Raw genomic sequence first — 19,848 nt, forward strand, 5'->3', positions numbered from 1 at the left:
AATGAACATAAAAGGTCAATCTTATGCTATTTCGTTAGATCTGTTGAGTTTCAAGCATTTAGCAAGTTTTCATCAGGTGTGCTTTTATTTTTAAAACTCTAGTTCTTCTCCCATAAAGTTGATTTCAATGCAACTTGTTCTGCAACTTTCAGTATGCTATGATGCTTGAAAAAAAAAATTTATTTGTCGATAAAATAGACGTTTTCATACTGAGATGAATGTAAAAGATGAGCAATGCAATTCTATAACAAACTAGAGCAACAATACTCATCTTTATTTTGTAACAATACACACTTGTTGTTTTTAATCAGTTTTTATTATTTTTATACAGTATTGAAACCAAAAAAAAAAATAATAATAATAATGTGGTGCATTCACATTTTCCCAAGGGATTCTTTGCAAGTTTGATCTCTACAAGGGTAAAACAGTGAAAAGCTGGAAGCTGGATTCATCCATGTTAAAACTCACAGGTAATAGGAAGACTGGGCCTGATTAATGTCATCTAGAAGTTGGATATTTTTGTGTGTGTCAAAAGATTTCCTTCCAATTTAGAAGGGTATACTGTGTTTTTTGTTTGTTTTTTTTGCAGGGGGGGGGGGGGGGGGGGGGGGACAGTGAATCGGGTTCCCAGTGTTTGTCTTTAAAGAAAACTTCCAGTCCATGCGTAACAACAGTCCAAAGAAAACAATTCCCATTCCCCCATCCAGTCTCTCTTCTTTCTCTGGTCCAGAGTTCATTGTCTACGCAACATAAGTGTACACTTTACGATCCTCGGGCGTCCTCGCCAAGTATTCTCTTTCTATTAGTCCTTCTATGCGCTTTTTGATAACCACGGGACTGGGAAGAAAACGTGCCCGGAGCTGCTGAGTCACCTGAGGACACAAAAGTGACAAAAATGAAGAAACCCCCCTCAAAACTAACTGATATTTTAGTTCTTAAGCAGTAGAGAAAACAAATAACTCGACTAATATTAGTGTTAACATGACTTGTATGTAGGTTCCTTACCTCTGCTACCAAGACATTGTGCTGCATCTTCTTCCTTGACTTCATGATTCGCACAATGGCTGCCTCAATCTCATGCTTCCTGTCGTCATCCACCTTCTGCCGCGTCTCTTTCCTTTCGGGGTCAGATTCCCCTTGTTTGGCAGCAACTGTTACAGTTGATATGAGATAGGAGATTTATGGGAGAGATGGAGAAAACCTCTCAGAGTACCGTTTAATATAACACAGGACAGTGGCAGCACCATCTTATGGTCAGTTCCTGTAATGCAGCTTCCGGGTGTCGAGTGCTACGATCAGACACACACTTTGCTCACCTGTCTGTATTTTGACTCTGTGCAGCTTGGAAGTAAACTGATCATTGACTGTAAACACGTGCCCGTTCTCTATCTCCTTGGACTTGGGCTCCTTTGTCAGAACTCGCTGTGTGGGTTTCCCACAGGCCAAAGACTGCAGCGCTCGCACCAACTCTCTCTCTGGGATATCTGTCTCCTGCTGAATCTCCTAAAGAAAAGGGGAGACAAAAACAAAAAGATGTAGAAAATGGGGGATGGGAGACCATACAGACGATAAAATTATGTTCTCAAAAGTGCAGCACTGTGTTCCCACCTCAAAGGTGAACTTTTCTCTGTTGTTAAAGAGCATGAGGATGGTCATCTGGAAGGTGGAGACCTGCAGGATGTGCTTTCGGGTGTTAGAACCTGTCACCTGGGCTCCTCCTACTCCCACTTCTGAGCCATCCTCCTGCAGAAGAGGTGCGAAGTGAGATCAACGGAAAGCTACGATACTACCCTTGAGACGAAGCTGCATTATTCAACGTTTTTAGGTCAACCTTTTTGACTGCTCCGTAGAAAGTTGCATTTAAGTCCGCCCCGCCCATGTGGTGCTGCAGTGTGAGTTGTCTGCCACTGTGCTTAGCAAGGTAAAACCTGTCAAATACAAACGGACCACGTTGTTTGGAACCCATGACACCGCGCACGACCTTCCGCTGTGCAGCAAAACCTTTGAGCCCATTTACAAGCCTTACCTTCTGAAAACTTCAAAGGCATGTCTAGGAGCAGGGGGGATGGTGCATTTCGGGGTTGCAGACTGTGTAGGCCAGTAACCGGTGGTGAGGACTCTTACTGTGAGGTCCACGCCACTTAGAGATGCCTGGAGAAGATATTGCAGGAGTTTTGCCGACTAATTTTGAGAATATTCTTAAAAGACAACATAAGTATCGTATTGTTTGAACAGAACTGGTACACAACAGCTGTTTACGGTCTCTGAAACATTCAGGTGTAATAATATGATTATTAAAATACGGTCTTTTAAAGAAGTTGTTCAAATAAGGCAAATTTAAAATGGCAGCTGCTGTTTGAGCCAGAACAGTTTTTTTACACTAAGATTATGTGTTTTTTTAACTGACTACACAGAGCCTTACCGATGTGGTTTGTATGTGTTGCCTGAACTCGTCCATGGTAGTGTTGGAGATGCTCATGTCTCTGAACATCCCTTCCAGTTTGGAGGTGAACTGACAGCCACATTCTGTCTGCAAGGGCGAATGACACAAAACAATGACGGCTCAGGTTCAGACAGGGTGGAAAAAGGTGGAACATATTAATGGAGTTCTATGAGATAAAAGACACGATTGCACTGAAAGAGATACATGCATACAACTTGTTCGATTCTTTTACCTTTAGCTTGGAGATCATGTTCTTTTCAGAGTCATCTGAGACACTCTTGTTACTGAGAAGCCGACGGCCCAGATGTTGCTTGTAGTACCTTTCAAAAACATCCTTCTCCTGCATGAACCTGAATAGCACCATGGCCTTGTCGAGAATTGACTCCACCTCCTGTTCTGTCAACTGGTCAAAACAAGACAAGAGAAAAAAGAATGAGTCCATTTTTTTTATTCAAGTAGAAAGGGGGAAAAAAAAGAAGGTTTTATAAGAACACACATACCCCTTTGACTCCCTTCTTTAGCTTATCATCAATGAAGAGCGATAGGTACTCTGGTGAGCGGGAGTTGAGGTTAAGGAAATATTCAAAGTCTCCAGCTATGGTTTGTTTAAAGAGTCTGTCGTTGTTGAACGACTCTAAGAGGAAATGATCAAATCGTGTCTTCAAGTCCAGCAGACCCTGTTGAAAAAGCATTCACAAAAAGACACGCCTCGGTCAATTTCATGCTTTGAGCAAGCTTCTACGCATATCTAAGACTTTAAGATGTTCGGTCAGTGTACCTGGATATAGTCGACAGGGTTCTTGCCCTCACCCTCTTCTGACACCAGAGCTTTGCCTTGTTCCCTCAAGTAAGAGCTCATACACTCGCACATCGTTTTCAGGCCATTTGGCACTCGACTGAACAGCTTGTACATGCATGCCAAGTCTGAGAGGATGGCATGATGAGAAAAAGAGTGGGAGAAACAGTGGGTGGTTACTTCTAAGTTCAATTCCGAATTCATTGATGAGGAAACCTTTCAACGAAGAAAAGTCTTTACCTTCTGTCTTGCCATTCTTGAGCATATGGACCAGGCCAGAGTTCTCCATCTCGACAATGGTTTTCATGTGTTTAGAAATTAACTCCCTTTCCACTACCTTGACAATGGGCTCTTCTGTAGACTTGTCCAGACAGTGCATAACTCGTTCAATCTCTTCATTGATTCTGGCCTCTACCTTCTTTATGTAGACACTGGCACTGTTTTCTGCAAGGAACTTTTGGCTCTCCATCTAAAAAGGCCAAACGTTGTGGTTTGCATTACTGTAAAGACTTTCAGAAATAAAAGACATTTAAAAAACTGAGTCCAGCAGAAACGCACCTGAAAGAATTCAGCTGACATATCTAAGAATGGGCCCTCGAAATCCTCCTCATATACAGACCTGCCATCCAGGCCAAGGATCATCAGCATCTGGCAGGCGTTTCTGATGGCACCTCTGCAGTTGATGGTGGTCAAACAGAAGGTTAAATCGGGTAACTGTGAGACTTGCTGCATGACACCCAAACACTAATCAAAAATATGGGGAATTTGGAGCAAATCTCCAGCGGCTGGAACCGTTTGCTCAAGAAGCAACAGACAAGTCGTGCATACCTGTCGACAACCTCGCCCTTCCTCTCCCGTGCGATCATGTCCAGCAGCGTCTGTCGTAGGTGGTCTCGAATGCAGCCGTAACGCACTACCTGGTCCCTGAAAATGATGAGGCCGAGGTTGTAGACATTCTCTACGTTGTTTTGCTGCACGTACACCCTGTCCTGAAAGAGAGGAGAAAGAAGGGAAAATTAATGTATGGAAACGAGTACGATGAGCTGACTAAATCTGACATATTGACAGAGTAAGACTACTGTATACAAATGAGCATGTATCTGTATGAAACTTATATATTTTCTTGAAGAAAATCATGTACTCAAGTATGCATTTCAAGTACTTTTTCATGCTGGAAAAACCACACCAGTTCTTAACCAGAACCAGCATAGACCTGGAGCTAAATTAGCCCTGGAACCACACTGGTAAAAAACAGGGAGTATTACTGAACAGATAAGAAACCTGTGCTACGAGCATTTGTTTGTGTCAAAGGTTTACACCTTCTTATAGAATTCAACGTGCTGCCACTGCATACCCCGGTATACGCAAAGCTTTTACAAGGTCACTTAAAATAAATAGTCAGTGTCTGAATAACGCCTAAAAAATTAAGTTACGTCTGAAGCCCTGACTAGAAACGTTTAGAAGGTACGGAGGAGACGCCATTATTAATCACTAAGTAACGAGATTCAAATTTTCTAGCAGACAAATCCGTAGTGAGAAATCACGAGCAAAAATCAGCAAACTAATGGCTGCTTCTGCTTTGAATCTGCAGAATGTTACCATATCGTCTCAGAAAGCCGAGGTTAGACAAGTTAGTGCAAGCTAAGTGAAGAATCTTCATCGCAGAGACAGCTGACGTTACATGTTCAGTTTATGGCTGCGATGACACAAAATCAGATTATCAGATCATATCTTCGTATTCATAACTTTGTCCAGAAAATGTTGAACTATGACAAAAGTGGTTCAGTTTTATTTAGAGACATTTTATTTTTATCCCAGTGTCCTGTTAAAAATACCAGAGAAGACTCTGGTCTGCAGGTTTTATTTTCCAGTTAGTTGCTTCACAAATTGGAGCAATAAACATCTGGGTTTTGCCACTGCTTCAATCATTTATCAAGGAGACATTGTGGGTACAAGCGAGCGTGTCCATCAATGGCCACTTAACTGCTTTTGATATGTTTTCTCTAAAAGACACCAGAGCTGCAAGCCCTCTGCCTCCTGAGGTTTGAGCAACCCTGCCAGCAGCCCGGGCCACAAGCCAGGCTGTCTGCCGTGTCCATCCCAGACATCTCCTGCAGCACCTGGACAAGAGCATCAGTCGCTGCTCATCTGCAGTGGAAAAACTGAACCAGTTCTTAGTTCGAACCAGCTTAGAGCTGGCTTTGGCACCAACCCTCAACTCGCACTGGAACCGCATTGGTCAAAAACGGGTATCATTGCACAATCAACACCTGCACTACGAATGGAGTTCAAAATACTTCGGAAATATTTTCCTTGTTAACCCACACAACTGCAGTCAGCTTATCAGACTCTAGCCGTGAGAGAGTTTACATTTCTCACACTAGATTACAAATCCAAACACGGACAGGTCAAGAGCTGCTCTTTTCTCATTTAATGTAAGACTAAATATCACGGCCACACCATTCAGGCAAAATTCAGATTTTAGTAGGATAATATGAGAGCCTCACTTCACCATTTGTGGTGATTACATGTGGCCTAATGGAGTCTAAAACAATCTCAGACCAATTCTTCTTAAGGTAAAGTCTTTGGAGGAAGTAAAGAACAAATATGAAAACACGTTTGAAACCAGTTTATAGGCTTATTTGGAAGGCATGTTATTAGTGGCTAAAGTACAAAGCCTTAGTTTCAATAAGTGCCTGTTTTAGATCAGTGTTTCAAGCACAGAGTAAGAATGTAAATGATCTCTGAACACCTGTGTCACAATCTGTGCCTCAAGTTCAACTGGATGTTCTTCCAACAGTGATGTCATTTTTCAAGAGTACATGTTAGTAAGTAGTCATTGTTTTTACAGATGTTCCCCTGAAATCTTTTCCAGAGCAGGTTAGGGGTCAAATCTGAAGCAATCTTGCAAAGCCTGTAAACGTACAGGCTTCTGGAGACGACACAGTAGCCAGTGAATGACAGAAAGCCAACTTTCAGGGGTAAAGCAGGACAGAAAAGAGGGGCGTGCTAAACAAAAGAACCCCAGGAGAGCTCTGTAGTCTGTATAATGACTGCGCTATTGTTTATCCTACACTTGTGCTTATCTCAAAGGCTCAATCACTCACACACAGCCCCACATACTTTTTACTTGCTGTTGGCAAAGGTAAAACACTAGTCCTGCCAGTTTTCCCTCCAAAACAAATAAATATGGCAACAAAGCCTTATTGTTGGGTCCGCAAATAAGTTAGAACATCAAAATGAAAGTCCATAAGACAATGGAGGAGAGGGTTGGCCAAAGGTGAAAGCAACTGCCATTACTTAAAAAGCACAAAATGAACACCAAAGGGAAGAACACCATAGTTCATTTGAAAAAACAAAACAACTAAATATATCTTTCGGCCTTTTACCACTGATCAAGATCAATGCACCGTGAAATCATTGCCAAGTTGTAGAATCATTTCCTGACAATGACTAAGCAAATTATAGTGATCCAAACTCATACCCACCATGTACATGAGGATGTCTCTGATCATAACCATGGCAGTTTGATGGTCATTCCAGGCCTGATTCAGTGTTTGCAGAAAATTGTTATTCAAGGAGTTCAGAACATCTTCCCGTACCTGAAAATATAAACAGTCACATCAAGTTGCCTGTAGTGCTACTTGTAAACCTCAGTTCTTGAGTTTCCTCATCAGTTCTACACATGCAGTAAAATATTTGCACGGGGAGGAAAACTTACTTTGTTGATGAGGTGCTCTGTGACAACCTCCCTCAAGCCTGTGTAGAGCTTCTCTCCATGTTTGTGGAGCACCATAGTGTAGGCATTCCTGTACAGCTCCTCAAAGCTCAGTCCACTGTTGTTCTTTCTTTGAATCTCCTGAATGGCATTCTTCAGAAGGTCCCAGATGTTATTCACATATTTTTCATCCATCGTCATCTGGGGGAGGCAGAGGCATGATAGTGTTGCTTGAAAAGATCAACTTTCCCACACTGCAAGAGTGGGTCACTGCAGTAGTAGCAAGGATTATTCTTTATGATAGAATTTGTCCCGTTTTCATCCATTTTTTTTTGTTTGCACAGAGGTGCATGGAGTTCATAAAGATTGAACAGGAAAGATTATACGAATAACAGTTAATTGTGTGAGGTGTCGCTGTGCCATCTTCTTCAGCAAGCTGCATGGAAAAGTTTTCAATGCTAGAGACGAGCAAGGTCAAAATAGGTAAGCTTGCAAAATAGGTAACCAAAGACACTGGTACCAACAAAACCGCCTTACTCAAAAATTCTATTTTTAGCCACTAAAACAATAAGCAAGTTAAAGAAACCCAAGACAGGGGCAAGATGAGGTCATTATTTCCTTGCTGCAATTTTGATTAGCATTTATTGATGTTCACATCAGTGACTATAGATGCAAAGCTAAAAATCACATAAGCACATTTTCATTTAAGGGCAAACTAAAAGGAACTAATCTTTACTAATCAATGAATGTCAACTAATCAGCTAATTCAATTTTAAGTGTTATAGTTCTAAAGTGTACCAGGATAGAAAATAAGGGACAGGTGCAGTTGATGAAAAGCAACTCATTTAAATCAGTTTTCAAATGACAGAACGGGCATATTTCACCAGATATGGGACATAAAGAGGATGTTAGATGGCTAAATTCATATAAAACTGTGCAGTGGAATTGATTCTTATAGTATAGTTGCTAAACTGTGAACTACTTTGGCGTAGACTTTAATGCAAGCTCAAAATGTAAGAAAAAGTGTTCCCTCAACCATCCACTCTCTGACTCACTGTAGCATACACCCACACACTAACCTGAATATCAAAATGGTGAAAATGTTTCTCTGACCGGGCTGCTAAAAAAAGGCTTGGTACATTGCATACATCACAATTAAACATCTGAGCACAGTGGCTCATTGAAATGACGTACATGTAATACAGACCGGTGACCAATGTTAACGAAAGTACTGTGTGACAGCGGTACCAGTTGAAAGTATCATCGTTAATAACATCAACGTTTACGGCTCAATTTACTTCAGACTTGTTTACTGAAGTCTCACCCTGGAAGAAGATGCTCCAACTATCAGGTCATTTCTTAAATGACACTGCATTGACTTCAGTTTATCATAGCTTGACACAAACGTGGAATGCATCTATTTACAAAATGCATATCTACAAAAAGTGCGGTTACCATAACGCAATGATACTTGCTGACTAAAACTTAGCAAACGTCAAGTCAGCTAACAGGCCCGCGACCTAGCTTGCTTATATTTGCGACCGCTTCGCTGAAGAAGTTTTCTTACGTATGCTAACATTAGCCCAGGACAAACGATGGTATTTCAAAACCAGTAAAAATTCAAAAAAATAAAATAAACTGAACTAATGACAAAGCTCATATGCTTTGGATTATTTTTCCAGGTGATAGCAGTTTTCTCCCGACAATGACGTTTTTCACGTTCGAGCAGCTAGTTAGCTGGAAGCTGTTAGCATAAAGACCTGTCACCCCGGTACTCGAGTCTCAAACTTAGCGTCCAAGCAACTACAAAAACAGTAAATACTTACAGGAAAGGCTCGTATCCTCATCTTGGTGTCCTTCTTGGTGCCGCCTTTAAGGTTGGACATGATTAGTTAGAACGACTTTCGTTACTAAGTTGACGTAAAGACTACATGAAAGGCAGCCACTAGTTTGCTTTCTGCGCCAGGAAAGCGACAGGGAAACTTAGTGACCTTACCTATAGAAATCAGATCGTTTTTCTGTATTTGTTGTTATGTTGTTAATCGCTCTCTAGAGTGTTTTTTGGCTAATGTTAGCTTATGCAGTGATGGCGGACGACTGTTCGCCACTGCGCAATCCGGAAATCTCGCGAGAGCAGTAAACTTAGAACACCGACAGGTGCATTCCACAGGTTGATATTAAACCGTTGACCCAGCTCGCGGCTTAAGAGTTATTTTGATACGTCGGGTGAACTTTGAAAGAATTTTACACGTTTTGATACTTTTAAACAAAACTTATTAACTTTGAAAGTACACACAAGAAACGACCTTCAATGGGTTAAATACTTTATTCTGTGACATGAATACATTGTTTGAATGCGTTAAAGTTATCACAGTGTTTAAATCAGGAAATGGCTTAGCGGCTACCTTTTTCAGTACAAAATCACTTTTAAGTTGGGTACATTCAAATTTGATTTAAACTGAAACGATAGGAGGACCACAAAAACAAATAATAACATGGATTCTTTAGTTTTTCGTGATAATTTTCAGCGTTGCTGGTTTCCAGTCCACCTCTCAGTCTTTGCATTGTCCAGATGAATATGCTCACAACTGACCACGGGCTTGAAGACTGAATATCTTCTCACTGTCATGACGACGCTCTCTGGAGAAGAGGACCAAAACACCACAGCAGGTTGAGTGCATTGTTTTTGGACGCACACACAATCACCACAATTCTAAACACTTTTCCTTTCACTCATGTTTGGCCTAACAGTAAAACTATACCTCTGTATTCTTTGGCCATAATTGGAACTGTTGCATTCTTCCGGAGATTAGCTCCAGCCCTCCTTCTCAGGCCTATGTTCTCCAGCTCCAACTTTCTGATTTCCAATTGCATAGCACCGATCACCTGGATAATCCTCTGGTTGTTGTCCATGGTGCTGACTACAATGATCTCCAGCTTGTCCGAATCTCACCCAAGCCTCTGAAAAAACACACACATTCTATTGCTTCTCATTCAAAGCTCTGGCATCATCCTGTTGATGGAGTGTGTGTGTGTGTGTGTTTGTGTGTGTTGGAGGGATGGTCACAGGATGGAGATAGTGTTCGGCCATTTTCTTAGTGATTTGATGCCTTACACTTTCCCTCCTGTTAAATATTCATCTACTCTGTCAGCGTAAAGTGGCAATGGGCACCTCGGAGAGGCAAAGCCTGCCATCAAATAGTCTGTTAAGGAGATATGGTGACAATCTTGTCCTTGAAACTCTGACACAGACTGCAACTCAGATTGTGGCCATTCGGTATGTTAGGTGTCTAAATATTAATTTCTTATTGATGCTCCAAATATATGTACTGAAACGTGTAACAATAATATTCACTGGTACAGAAAGCTACATTACCTTAGTATAAGGCTGATTGTTTGGGCTTACAAAGACAGCACCAGATAGTGGATTCACAGATAAAGAAAAACATACAATCAAGCTTGCAACACTGGAAATTGTGGAAATGATACGAGATGGTTTACAAAAAGAATGCATTACATATAGCAGTATTCTGAGGAGAAAGAACCTGAGTGCTCTGCTGCTCTCTAGAGTCCAGTAGATAGCACATCATGCTCACAGATGAACCTACTATGCTGCAGGGATAAAGTTTCAACCTCTTGGGTGGAAACTGTCAAGCCCTGCAGCTCCTTTGATGACAACTCACGGGACTGTTTTAGATTCTCTTAAAAATGCTTGTCATTGATTCTTGGAAACCAGCTGAAACCAAAGAACTAAGAGAACTAAAAGAACCAAAACTAAGAGGAAGAGCCTTTCGCAGCATAATGTCACAGACAAGTACAAAGGCAAAAAAATGCATTATTGTTATTTACATATAATGAAGCAAATTACATACTGTTGGCAAACTGCGTGCTACTACATCTTATTATATATAGGCTAAAGTATTTCTGTATTGGATGATGTGGTTTTTGTCGCCTTCATTTCTTGTTCAATCTGACACGTAACTTTGATTGTTGAAAGTTTTAATGTCGCACACGTTTGACAGCCACATGTATCACAATATCAAGTTGCCTGTTTACTTGTGCCGTGTTTTGACACCACATAACATACTCTAAGTTCCTCCCATTCCGCAGAGTGGTGTGTAAGCCGTTGGTCTCCAGATAGCAAACCCTTCTGCCACTGATAGATAAACTCTACATGCTGCCATTGAGATTCTGACAGCCTACAGAAGAGAAGTTCATCACGACTTGGGGGAAACTGAGCACAGTGAGTGATGTTTGTGTAAAGTTGTCTTGAACTGACTGTGATGTGTATTTTGTTTGGTACAAGACAAGCTATCATCAACCGCTCTAATCTGGGAAATGATTAAATGAGGACTGAAAAAAATGACATTCACTGTTTGTTTTTATCTACCACTTGCCATATTTAAGATGTCCAGCAGGTGGCGTGTGCTGTGCTGTGTGGTTAAGAAAATTAGGCCCTAATGTAGTCAGGCTTCTCTCCATGTGCAAGCACATGACATCCTCCGTCAGCAGCATAAGCCCAAAGGACGACAGTATAAAGTGGTGTGCTTGAAAGCAGAGGCAATTGATTTTTTTTGCAGGTGATTACAGAAGCAGAATTTGATACACTGCTTTGATTTCAGTTTTCAGTTTTCTTTATTGCTGCTACTTGCTTTGCAAACATGACACCAGCAGGTCAGGACAAATGCAGCTCCCTGCAGAAGCCCGCACTCATCATTTTAGCCGAGCTGCGGTTGATCTGGCGCCTACCCAACAAAGCAGGACAAGTAATTTAATTTGCCATCACCGCCAACCTTGAAGCAAGGAATGTAGGCTACTAGAATCCCAATAGGGAGGTCGGAAGAAAATGTCCTGGGAGCTGAAAGAGGGATCAGGCTGTTCTGCTTGTAGCATCACACGCAGTTTCCTCACCTCTGATGGAACACATTTGTCCTTCAGGTTCAAATGCACAGATTGAAGAAAGTCTATTCTAATTTTAAAGGCAATTAGATATGATTTCTCAAAGGTAATTTGACATTATTGCTTTGAATGTCGGTTCCAGCAGTTACTGTGCTATAATTGACTCTATCGATACATAAAATCTGAAACGTTATAAGTATGTAGCACTTTTCCTTCACCAAAAATGTTCCTACTGAAAGTGACAGATTGTCATAGGGATTAAACTCCATCACAGCGACAATAACATGACTGACTTTGAAGCAGAAAAAATCACTATTTACATATTTCAAGTCAAGATATATAAGCCTACATGAGAGTCACCTCTTGCAAGCAGATAATATATAAAATCTCTAGATATATGACATTAAAGTCATTCAAGTCTTACCTCCCCATGTAACAGTAACAATGTAGAGCAGGGGAAGTGTCTGCTTTTACTGTCTGATACGTACTGAGTATTGTGTGTGTGTGTGTGGGGGGGGGTGTTCAGTTTACACATCTCAGAAAATGTGTGAGAAAAAGGGTTACACTGAAGCAGCTGCCATTCAAGAAGCTTGTTTCAAGTGACCTTGCATAAAGTGCTGAAACATTAACGGATCTCTCCAAAATAGCCTTGTCATTATGTGACTATGCAGCTGTTTTGTCATTATGACTTGTCACCATTGGGAAAATGAGGACACTACATGAAGGGGTTAGATAAATTGTCCATTCCATAAAGAAACACACAGGCGTTCTGTTACTTTGTAACGTATTGGCAATGTCTTGTCAGCAGGCACATTCGCAGTCCGATCTCTCATCACCTAGAAGGAGCAAATGTACTAATGTTCTCCTCTAGCCATGTGATGTGATATGATGTGACCTAATCGTAATTGCGGCCATAACTTGGTGCCATATCGAGGCGTCATCTTAAATCACCCCGGTGAAAATATCTTGGGTCAGAGTTCAGTATTGCTCGTAAAAATCTAAATATAATGCCCCGGAAACTAAGTTGTTTCGCAGAGCGCTCTCAGTAGCTGTCTGGCAAAAACACCCACATGTGTAGCAAAAGTTCAAAAGCAGAGTGCATACAGTTTAGAAAAGAGGTTCTGCTATCATGTTAATTAGTGGGATTTTTTGTGAAACGTGAATAATTTCAAATAAGCTATTCGAGCAAACCTTGCGCTTTGTCTTTTAGCATCTCAGTGTTTCCAGCAGAGACGTGTACATTTTCCAGCCCTTTGGCACAGTCTGTAATGACATAGCTCATAGCCACACTTTCATTTAAGAGCCTGCATTACGACTCGGTAATAATAGGCTTGTTTCTCTTTTCCTCTTTATTCTATCTCTCTCGCTTTCTTTTTGAAAACGCTCAGCCCAAAGTCTCTCTTCCCATCTGTTTATCTTCATCTGAGCTGGACCAATCCAGTGCTGTGCAAGACCCGCTACTGGAGAAAGTGTTTGTTGACTTTTCAGCACAGACTTGTGCTCTCTAGGGGAGCAGTCTGTTATTTATGGCTCAAGCCGTGATGTGATTGGTTAGGAAGGGATATAATTATCCGTGGCACGTTTTAGAATAACAATAGATTCCATGTTGAGTTGAGTGCTGGGTTACTAACCGAATATGTATTTGTCTGATGGTCACACAATTTTTAGGGGCTTACCATCAGCCCCAGTGATGAAACTGACTGAAATTGTAGGTAATGTCATGATTAATTCCATATTCAAGTGGATGTGTCCACACACTGACTGAGATTGTGTTCATGTTAAAGGATAGGGTCACTATGTTTTAAATTCATTCATTTGCTTCACACTGACTTGAAAATGGTCACGATCCTTCAATAACCTAATTCAGCTAAAACCTTGGTTCTTTTATATGATGGACAGAGAGGACGGAATTCAGATGACTGAGAGGCTGGTTGTGGCTACATTCTTTGGGGAGTTAGTTACTGATCTGGTGCTACTTTCTCCAACTCCTGAGCTGGAATGGGTGGTACAGCGGTCAGCACTGTCTGACAGCGAGAGAGTTCCTGGTTTGGCTGGGGCATTTATGTGCCTGCGCCACTGTTGGTTTCACCAGTTGCTCCAGTTGGTTTGCTCAGTTGTCCGAAATGCGCGTGTTATTTTACACTGAAGATTCTAAATGAATGTGAGTTTGTGAAACAGCAATATATAGTTGTGTGGGATGTGGGATTAAACAACTTAATCATGATCTTATGGGCATCAAAACAATTCAGCAAAAATATGAAAAAAGTTTATTTTTGTCTTTACTCTTAAGTTCAACACAAATTCAACATCATGACTTCAGCTTTTAATGATTGTCTCCTGAGCATTTAGTTATTAGAGATAATTTGATTCTACTTTATGATGACTGCAGCTCATTCTACTTTAAAAAAAATTAAGTTAGATTGTAAAAGAAATTTCAAAGTGGTGAACTGTTAGTATGCTGTTGTCACATATGGTGGAGGGATGATAAAGAAGTCTCAAAACTTAAAAACTATGATTTTACATTACGTTGGGAATGTTCAGAATGCAAAGAAGTTGTTACTGTCAACGACACAAGATGCTGTAGAATTTCCTTTGTGAAGCCAGTTAATGGATATTGTACCAGGCTTTGTCTCTCCATTATGCAGGCTGGTCGGACAGGGACCTTGATAGACTAATAGGATTATGTCACTTTGACTGTGTCAGTTGGTTTTTTCTGGATTCTTCCACTCACGTGCAGCAAAATGACAGGGATGTATTTATCTGCTCCCCATTGGTGATGGGAGCTGAAGATGCTACTTACTGCCAGAGCTAATCCTATTTTGCATTCCATAGCATGACTTATGTGATCACTGTCTTCAATAATGCATGCGCAGTCATATATCCAGTAGAAAACACCGGGATGTGAGGGGAACTGAGGCTCGGTTACTAATCCTCATCTAATCCGTTTATTTTGAATACATTGGCTGCTACGGTAAAGAGACGTGTCTTGTTCTTTTCAGAAGTGTACAGAGTTGCAGTTTCACCTCGCCTTTTTCTTTTCACACGTATGTCATCAGATGTGCTTCATCACACGTCACTTCCTAAAAGTTTTAATGTTGCAAATGTTTGAGTTTTTTTTTTTTTTTTAACCAAACAAGTTCCGAAAGAATCTATTTAAAACTGATATGAAAAGGCTTATAACGTATAATAACGGCTAATATCTTGCTAATATGTTGCTGGAACAATGTTGAAGATATGTTTCTGCTTTCTCTCTATCTCCATTTATTTTAACCAAACAAGTTGCGAAAGAATCTATTTAAAACTGATATAAAAAGGCTTATAACGTATAATAACGGCTAATATCTTGCTTATATGTTGCTGGAACAATGTTGAAGATATGTTTCTGCTTTCTCTCTGTCTCCCAGTCACATGAAACTCGGCCACATCATGACATTTCTAGGCCTGCAGCGTCTAGTTTTAGTTTATGGTGGTATTATTAAAGATTATATGACACCATGTCAGGACTTGGCTAAAAAGGACAGCATAAGTATAGATTCTTAAATTAGCCTCATTACTGGAGTTATTTTATTGCACATTGCTGTGATGCTGGGAAGTGGAAGCTCACATCTGAGTCAGTTACAGAACCAAAATGACTGCCTATCTACTGGCAAAGTTTTGAAAGTAAGACAGTTGTACAAATTGAAGGGTCAGGCAGACTTAAGTGAAAGAAATTTCAGTTGATTTGTTTGAATAGTTACATAGTTTGAGCTCAACTAGTTAGGCCTTTTCAAATGTTGACAATGATTAAAATGGCACATGTGTAAACAAAAATGCCACTTCCCTACATCTCTCTCTGTCTCTCCCTCCAGCTCCTTAGTATAGTTAGGAATGCAGTAGTGCCACTTGACCGCAGTGTCCAGGGAGTCTTAAAAAGGGAAGGAGTCTCTCTGATTGCTGGCAGCTTGCGGAGCAGTGGAGGCTAAATTAGGCCTGGTTTCATTGACTTCCATTCCCTAGAGTCACTGCAGCCTTTCGGCCCAGATCAGGGGAAGCAACTAATGCTTCATCAGAGCTTCTCTTGATGCTGAAAGAGTAAGTTAAAGTGGCATATCTGTAAAGATCGGTATGAAAACAGTCTTAGTAAACAGAATGCTCGGAAACATCCCTCAGTTGTCAGTGGGGAACTTGCAAGTAAATTAACTTCAAAGTGCATGATTTTTAAGCTTGTTCTGTGGAATTTTACACATTCTTACAAATAGCTCTGTTGTATTTCTTTATGGAAGTAGTTCAAGATCTGTTTTAGATAAGATAGATAGATAGATAGATAGATAGATAGATAGATAGATAGATAGATAGATAGATAGATAGATAGATAGATAGATAGATAGATAGATAGATAGATAGATAGATAGATAGATAGATAGATAGATAGATAGATAGATAGATAGATAGATAGATAGATAGATAAGTATGCCGTATTGTTTCTTCACATGGGTATTTTGAAGAAGAGTAAAGGAAATGCAGAATTCAGAGAGAATTTTAAGAGGACATTTTTTAAATAGAAACATTTTTTATTCTCCCTTAAATTGTAACATTGACATTAAAAAGTACCTTACTGTTTTTCTGCTTGTGCCAAATTTTGGCTTGATTTTATCAGTAGTTTAGTAACACTTTCAAGCAACTTAAAGTGCAGAATAAACAAACCAAAAATACAAGAGAACTTGAGATGGAATGAAAACCTAGATGAGATGCACACTGTCTTCACCTATTTATAGTGCAGTGCATGAATGAAATGTTGTTTCAATAACAATTTCGACTCCTAACACTAATGAAAACAAGATGAAATAAATGATTTCAGTGCATTCTGTTTCATGAAGAAGCTCTGAAATTGAAATTCAAAAAGCCCAAACTCACTCCCTGCTTGCTCAGGCATGTTTAGTTCAGCTTGAACTTAAAGACCGAGCTCACCAGGCCAAACTGACTTCTGGTCAGCAAGAAAAGTAAGGCCACTTCTGCTGTTTGGTTTTAAGGAATCTGGCAGGGAGTGACAAACAATAAAATAAAAAAAGATGTTTTATAAAAGTATGATGTCCACAAGTATTTTGTTTCATTGTCATGATTTCAATACCTCAATAAAAATGTTAAGTAGTCATAGCTATTTGGACAGAAATCCTCAAATGCTAAGTAGTTTTAGGCCAGATGGTGCTGCTACACACGGAATGTTCCTTGTTTAGGAGTGTGTTTTGCTGATAAACTAACTCCACCTCCCACTCTTCCTTTCTTTCCCCTTTGCTGTGCTGTCCCGTGTGATTGACCGTGTCTCTTTCTCTGTGCTGGCAGCTAGAGACAGGTGCTGAGTGCTGCTGAGTGTTTCTGTGTGTGTGGGCCCCAGGGTCCTGGTTCAACATTCCAGTGATAGTTTGATAGACACAGTCCTTTGGGGAGGAAGAGGAGGGGGGCCGAATGCTGCACCAGTCCTCTCAGAAAAAGAAGCGAGAGGTAAGTGAAGTCCTGTGATGACGAGGGGGTATCTCACAAACACCCTGCGCAAGCCCTTGCTTCCTGATTTACTAACTTGTTTTACTGCTTATCTCTCAGGTTGCAAACTGCTCTAATGTCACATGCTCTTCCTCTTTTCACACACTCACAGTTGCACTTATATGTACATGTGCACAGTCACAATGCTATAAATTGGACTTTTAAAACCCCTAAATATATATATATTTTTTGTCATTGTTATACACATGTTTATAATATTCTGCCCCTCTTATATATATTAACTATATTATCCATGCATAGTGGTGTAGTCCAGCGCAACACCACCTTTAGCTGTGACTTTTATAATTAACACTTCACACTTGGCAAGTTTCACATGTTACACTGAGCTTCTTAAAAAAAAAAAGAATTAAACAGATGTTATGACAGGACTGTTTTTGAACTGCAGTGGATTGTGCAAGTGTACATGATAATTGAGTGTATACGTTATACACAAAATGTGCACACAGAGTTGTGCAAATGTAGGTAAAGAGGAAGTTATAAAAAAAAAAAAGGGGATACAGAGATAGGCGGGGGAAAAAAAACAAAGTGACCATATTTGGCTGAAGTACATAATGCAAGTAGAAGATGCAAATGAGATAAGGAGTGGTTGTCATGGAGACTTGATGTTGCGCAGTGATGGTTCACTGTAAACCTGACCACATTTGTGGTATGGCCGTTGCCAAGCAGAAGGTGCTATTATGAGAGTGCGAGAGAGCAGAGTGAGAAAAGTAGAGGAAGAGAGAAATGAAGATGTCAGTTTAACCCACAATGCATTGCATCAGCATGACCTGAGCTGAAGTGGCTTAGTCTGTCCCAGTGGCACGTCAGCGATAGACAAACGCACAGGTAAACCTTCTGTTCATAAAATCTCTAGGATTAATATGTGTAGGTGACTTTAAGTGACACGATGTGCGGCCGTTTCTTGCATTGTTCAGTGTTTCCTGTTTGCTTTGTTGTTGTGTTTTGCTTCTTTAAAAAAAAACGTAGCTGCAAACTGATTGTCTCTCCCTCTAATAAGAGTTGAAAAGAGAAAAACTCTCTCTACTAGACAATGTTAACGCGTACATTATTTTGCTCTTTGCTCAAATTTGACCAAAATTTCCCTCCATTACGGGTATGTCACCGTTCGAGATGAAAGGAGAGTATAATGAGTTGGCATATTTTCATATTTGGCTTTTTAAAAAAAAAAGAAAAATATATAAAAGCTCTAATGAAGGCCTATGCAATGGGTGTTTCCATTTGTTTTCATTTTATCTACAAGATAAGGTTGAAGCTTGAAGCTTGAATGGTGTGTTCACTTGCATGCACACAGTGGTGTCAGATGGGGACAGGACAGTAAGCTATTTCCTCTCTCTGTGTTTCAAACCTGACAACTTGAATTGCACCTGCTTCCCTCCACTAAGTCAAAATGGAAAGAAGTTAAGCGAAAACCACAAAGTATGCAGCAGGGAAATGTAGCTGCATATCTGCACAGCAGGAAGTGCATTTGTCTAACTTTTAAGTTGCATCGAGTTAACAGAAAAAAAAAACAACCTAGCTGCTCTTCTTTGAGTTAAATGCTGCCTCAAAAAGCGACTCTGCCGTATCGTGGTCAATTTTCAACGGAACTCCAGACTGTTTTCCTTTCTCCAAGACTGCACTATTGCAGTTTATGTTGTGATGGTCTGTAATGTGAGTCTAATGTGTATTTGGAGACTTAGTGATAGATGAGCTGTCAGAGTTTGGCACACAGAAGCTCTGGGACGTTTCCGCAGCAAAGTGAGAGTTCACATCTGCCAACCAGTGTCATTTACAGAGCACTGAGAAATAGCAGAGTTCTGAGATGATAGGGAAGTTTAAAGTGGAAAGTTGTTTTTTTATTAGCAACGAGGGAGAAAGAATATGATTTATACTGTAAGAATTTAATGATTTGACCGAGACGGAGGGACCACTTATGGCAATCTGTGTAACCTTAAAATTAGGGTTGGTATTACTGATTAAGATACTTTTTTGAGTTTGTAAAATTAGCCTTTTTAATTCTTCTTGATTTACTGACATAAATGTGTAAGAAATGCGAAAGGTAGACAATCCAGAACTGAATGGTAGCATGTAGCAAAGATAATTCCCATAATGCATCTTCATGGTGATGTTATTAGGGTTTCTCTTACCCGGACTTGGCAAAGGTCACTTTAGATCCACAGAAGACAATATACAACTGTTGTACAGGCTGAGTAATACGCCGTATGAGGATTTAACTGATCTTGTTGTATTAAATTGTCGGAATTCCCCTTTAGTAGACCACATACACACCTCTTCCTGTTTTCGGTTGGTTGCCATCAGTTTACTTGAACAGTTTTCTCAACCTCAGTATGTTAAATTGTCTTGCTCTTTGCTCAGCCTTTAACAGCTACATTTACTCACTGCAGTCCTCAAAGAAACAACAATCACACCATCTTTTATGTCTGTGAGATAGAAAATGCAAACCATTTGGCCGAT

The 19,848-nt window shown here is 40.3% G+C and overlaps 2 protein-coding genes across 5 annotated transcripts in view; one reads left to right on the plus strand and one right to left on the minus strand.

Moving 5' to 3' along the window:
• Window positions 1-598: 598 nt before the first annotated feature.
• LOC140268395 (cullin-3-like) lies at window positions 599-9,084 on the minus strand. The gene is made up of 16 exons (XM_072363222.1): window positions 8,784-9,084; window positions 6,961-7,158; window positions 6,728-6,841; window positions 4,068-4,228; window positions 3,798-3,912; window positions 3,480-3,708; window positions 3,222-3,367; window positions 2,944-3,120; window positions 2,676-2,846; window positions 2,423-2,530; window positions 2,027-2,151; window positions 1,832-1,928; window positions 1,609-1,743; window positions 1,317-1,503; window positions 1,006-1,151; window positions 599-872 (listed from the first exon to the last, which is right to left on the minus strand). The coding sequence occupies exons 1-16, from the start codon at window positions 8,841-8,843 to the stop codon at window positions 741-743; spliced, it is 2,301 nt and encodes a 766-aa protein (XP_072219323.1). The 5' UTR covers window positions 8,844-9,084; the 3' UTR covers window positions 599-740.
• A 2,029-nt stretch (window positions 9,085-11,113) lies between these two features.
• The window catches only part of LOC140268295 (muscleblind-like protein 1), a 44,194-nt gene continuing 35,459 nt past the window's right edge, over window positions 11,114-19,848 (plus strand). Inside the window, exon 1 of one of the 4 annotated variants that reach the window (XM_072363076.1) lies at window positions 11,114-11,209. The gene's annotated coding sequence lies outside the window, so the exon portion shown is untranslated. Of the gene's footprint in view, window positions 11,210-17,175; window positions 17,335-18,029; window positions 18,220-19,848 lie in introns of those variants that run through there. The other 3 variants (XM_072363079.1, XM_072363077.1, XM_072363074.1) reach the window with 3 other exon arrangements.

Source organism: Leuresthes tenuis, unplaced genomic scaffold, assembly GCF_036924035.1.
Source record: "Leuresthes tenuis unplaced genomic scaffold, fLeuTen1.0.hap1 SCAF_14, whole genome shotgun sequence".
NCBI classification, from domain to species: domain Eukaryota; kingdom Metazoa; phylum Chordata; class Actinopteri; order Atheriniformes; family Atherinopsidae; genus Leuresthes; species Leuresthes tenuis.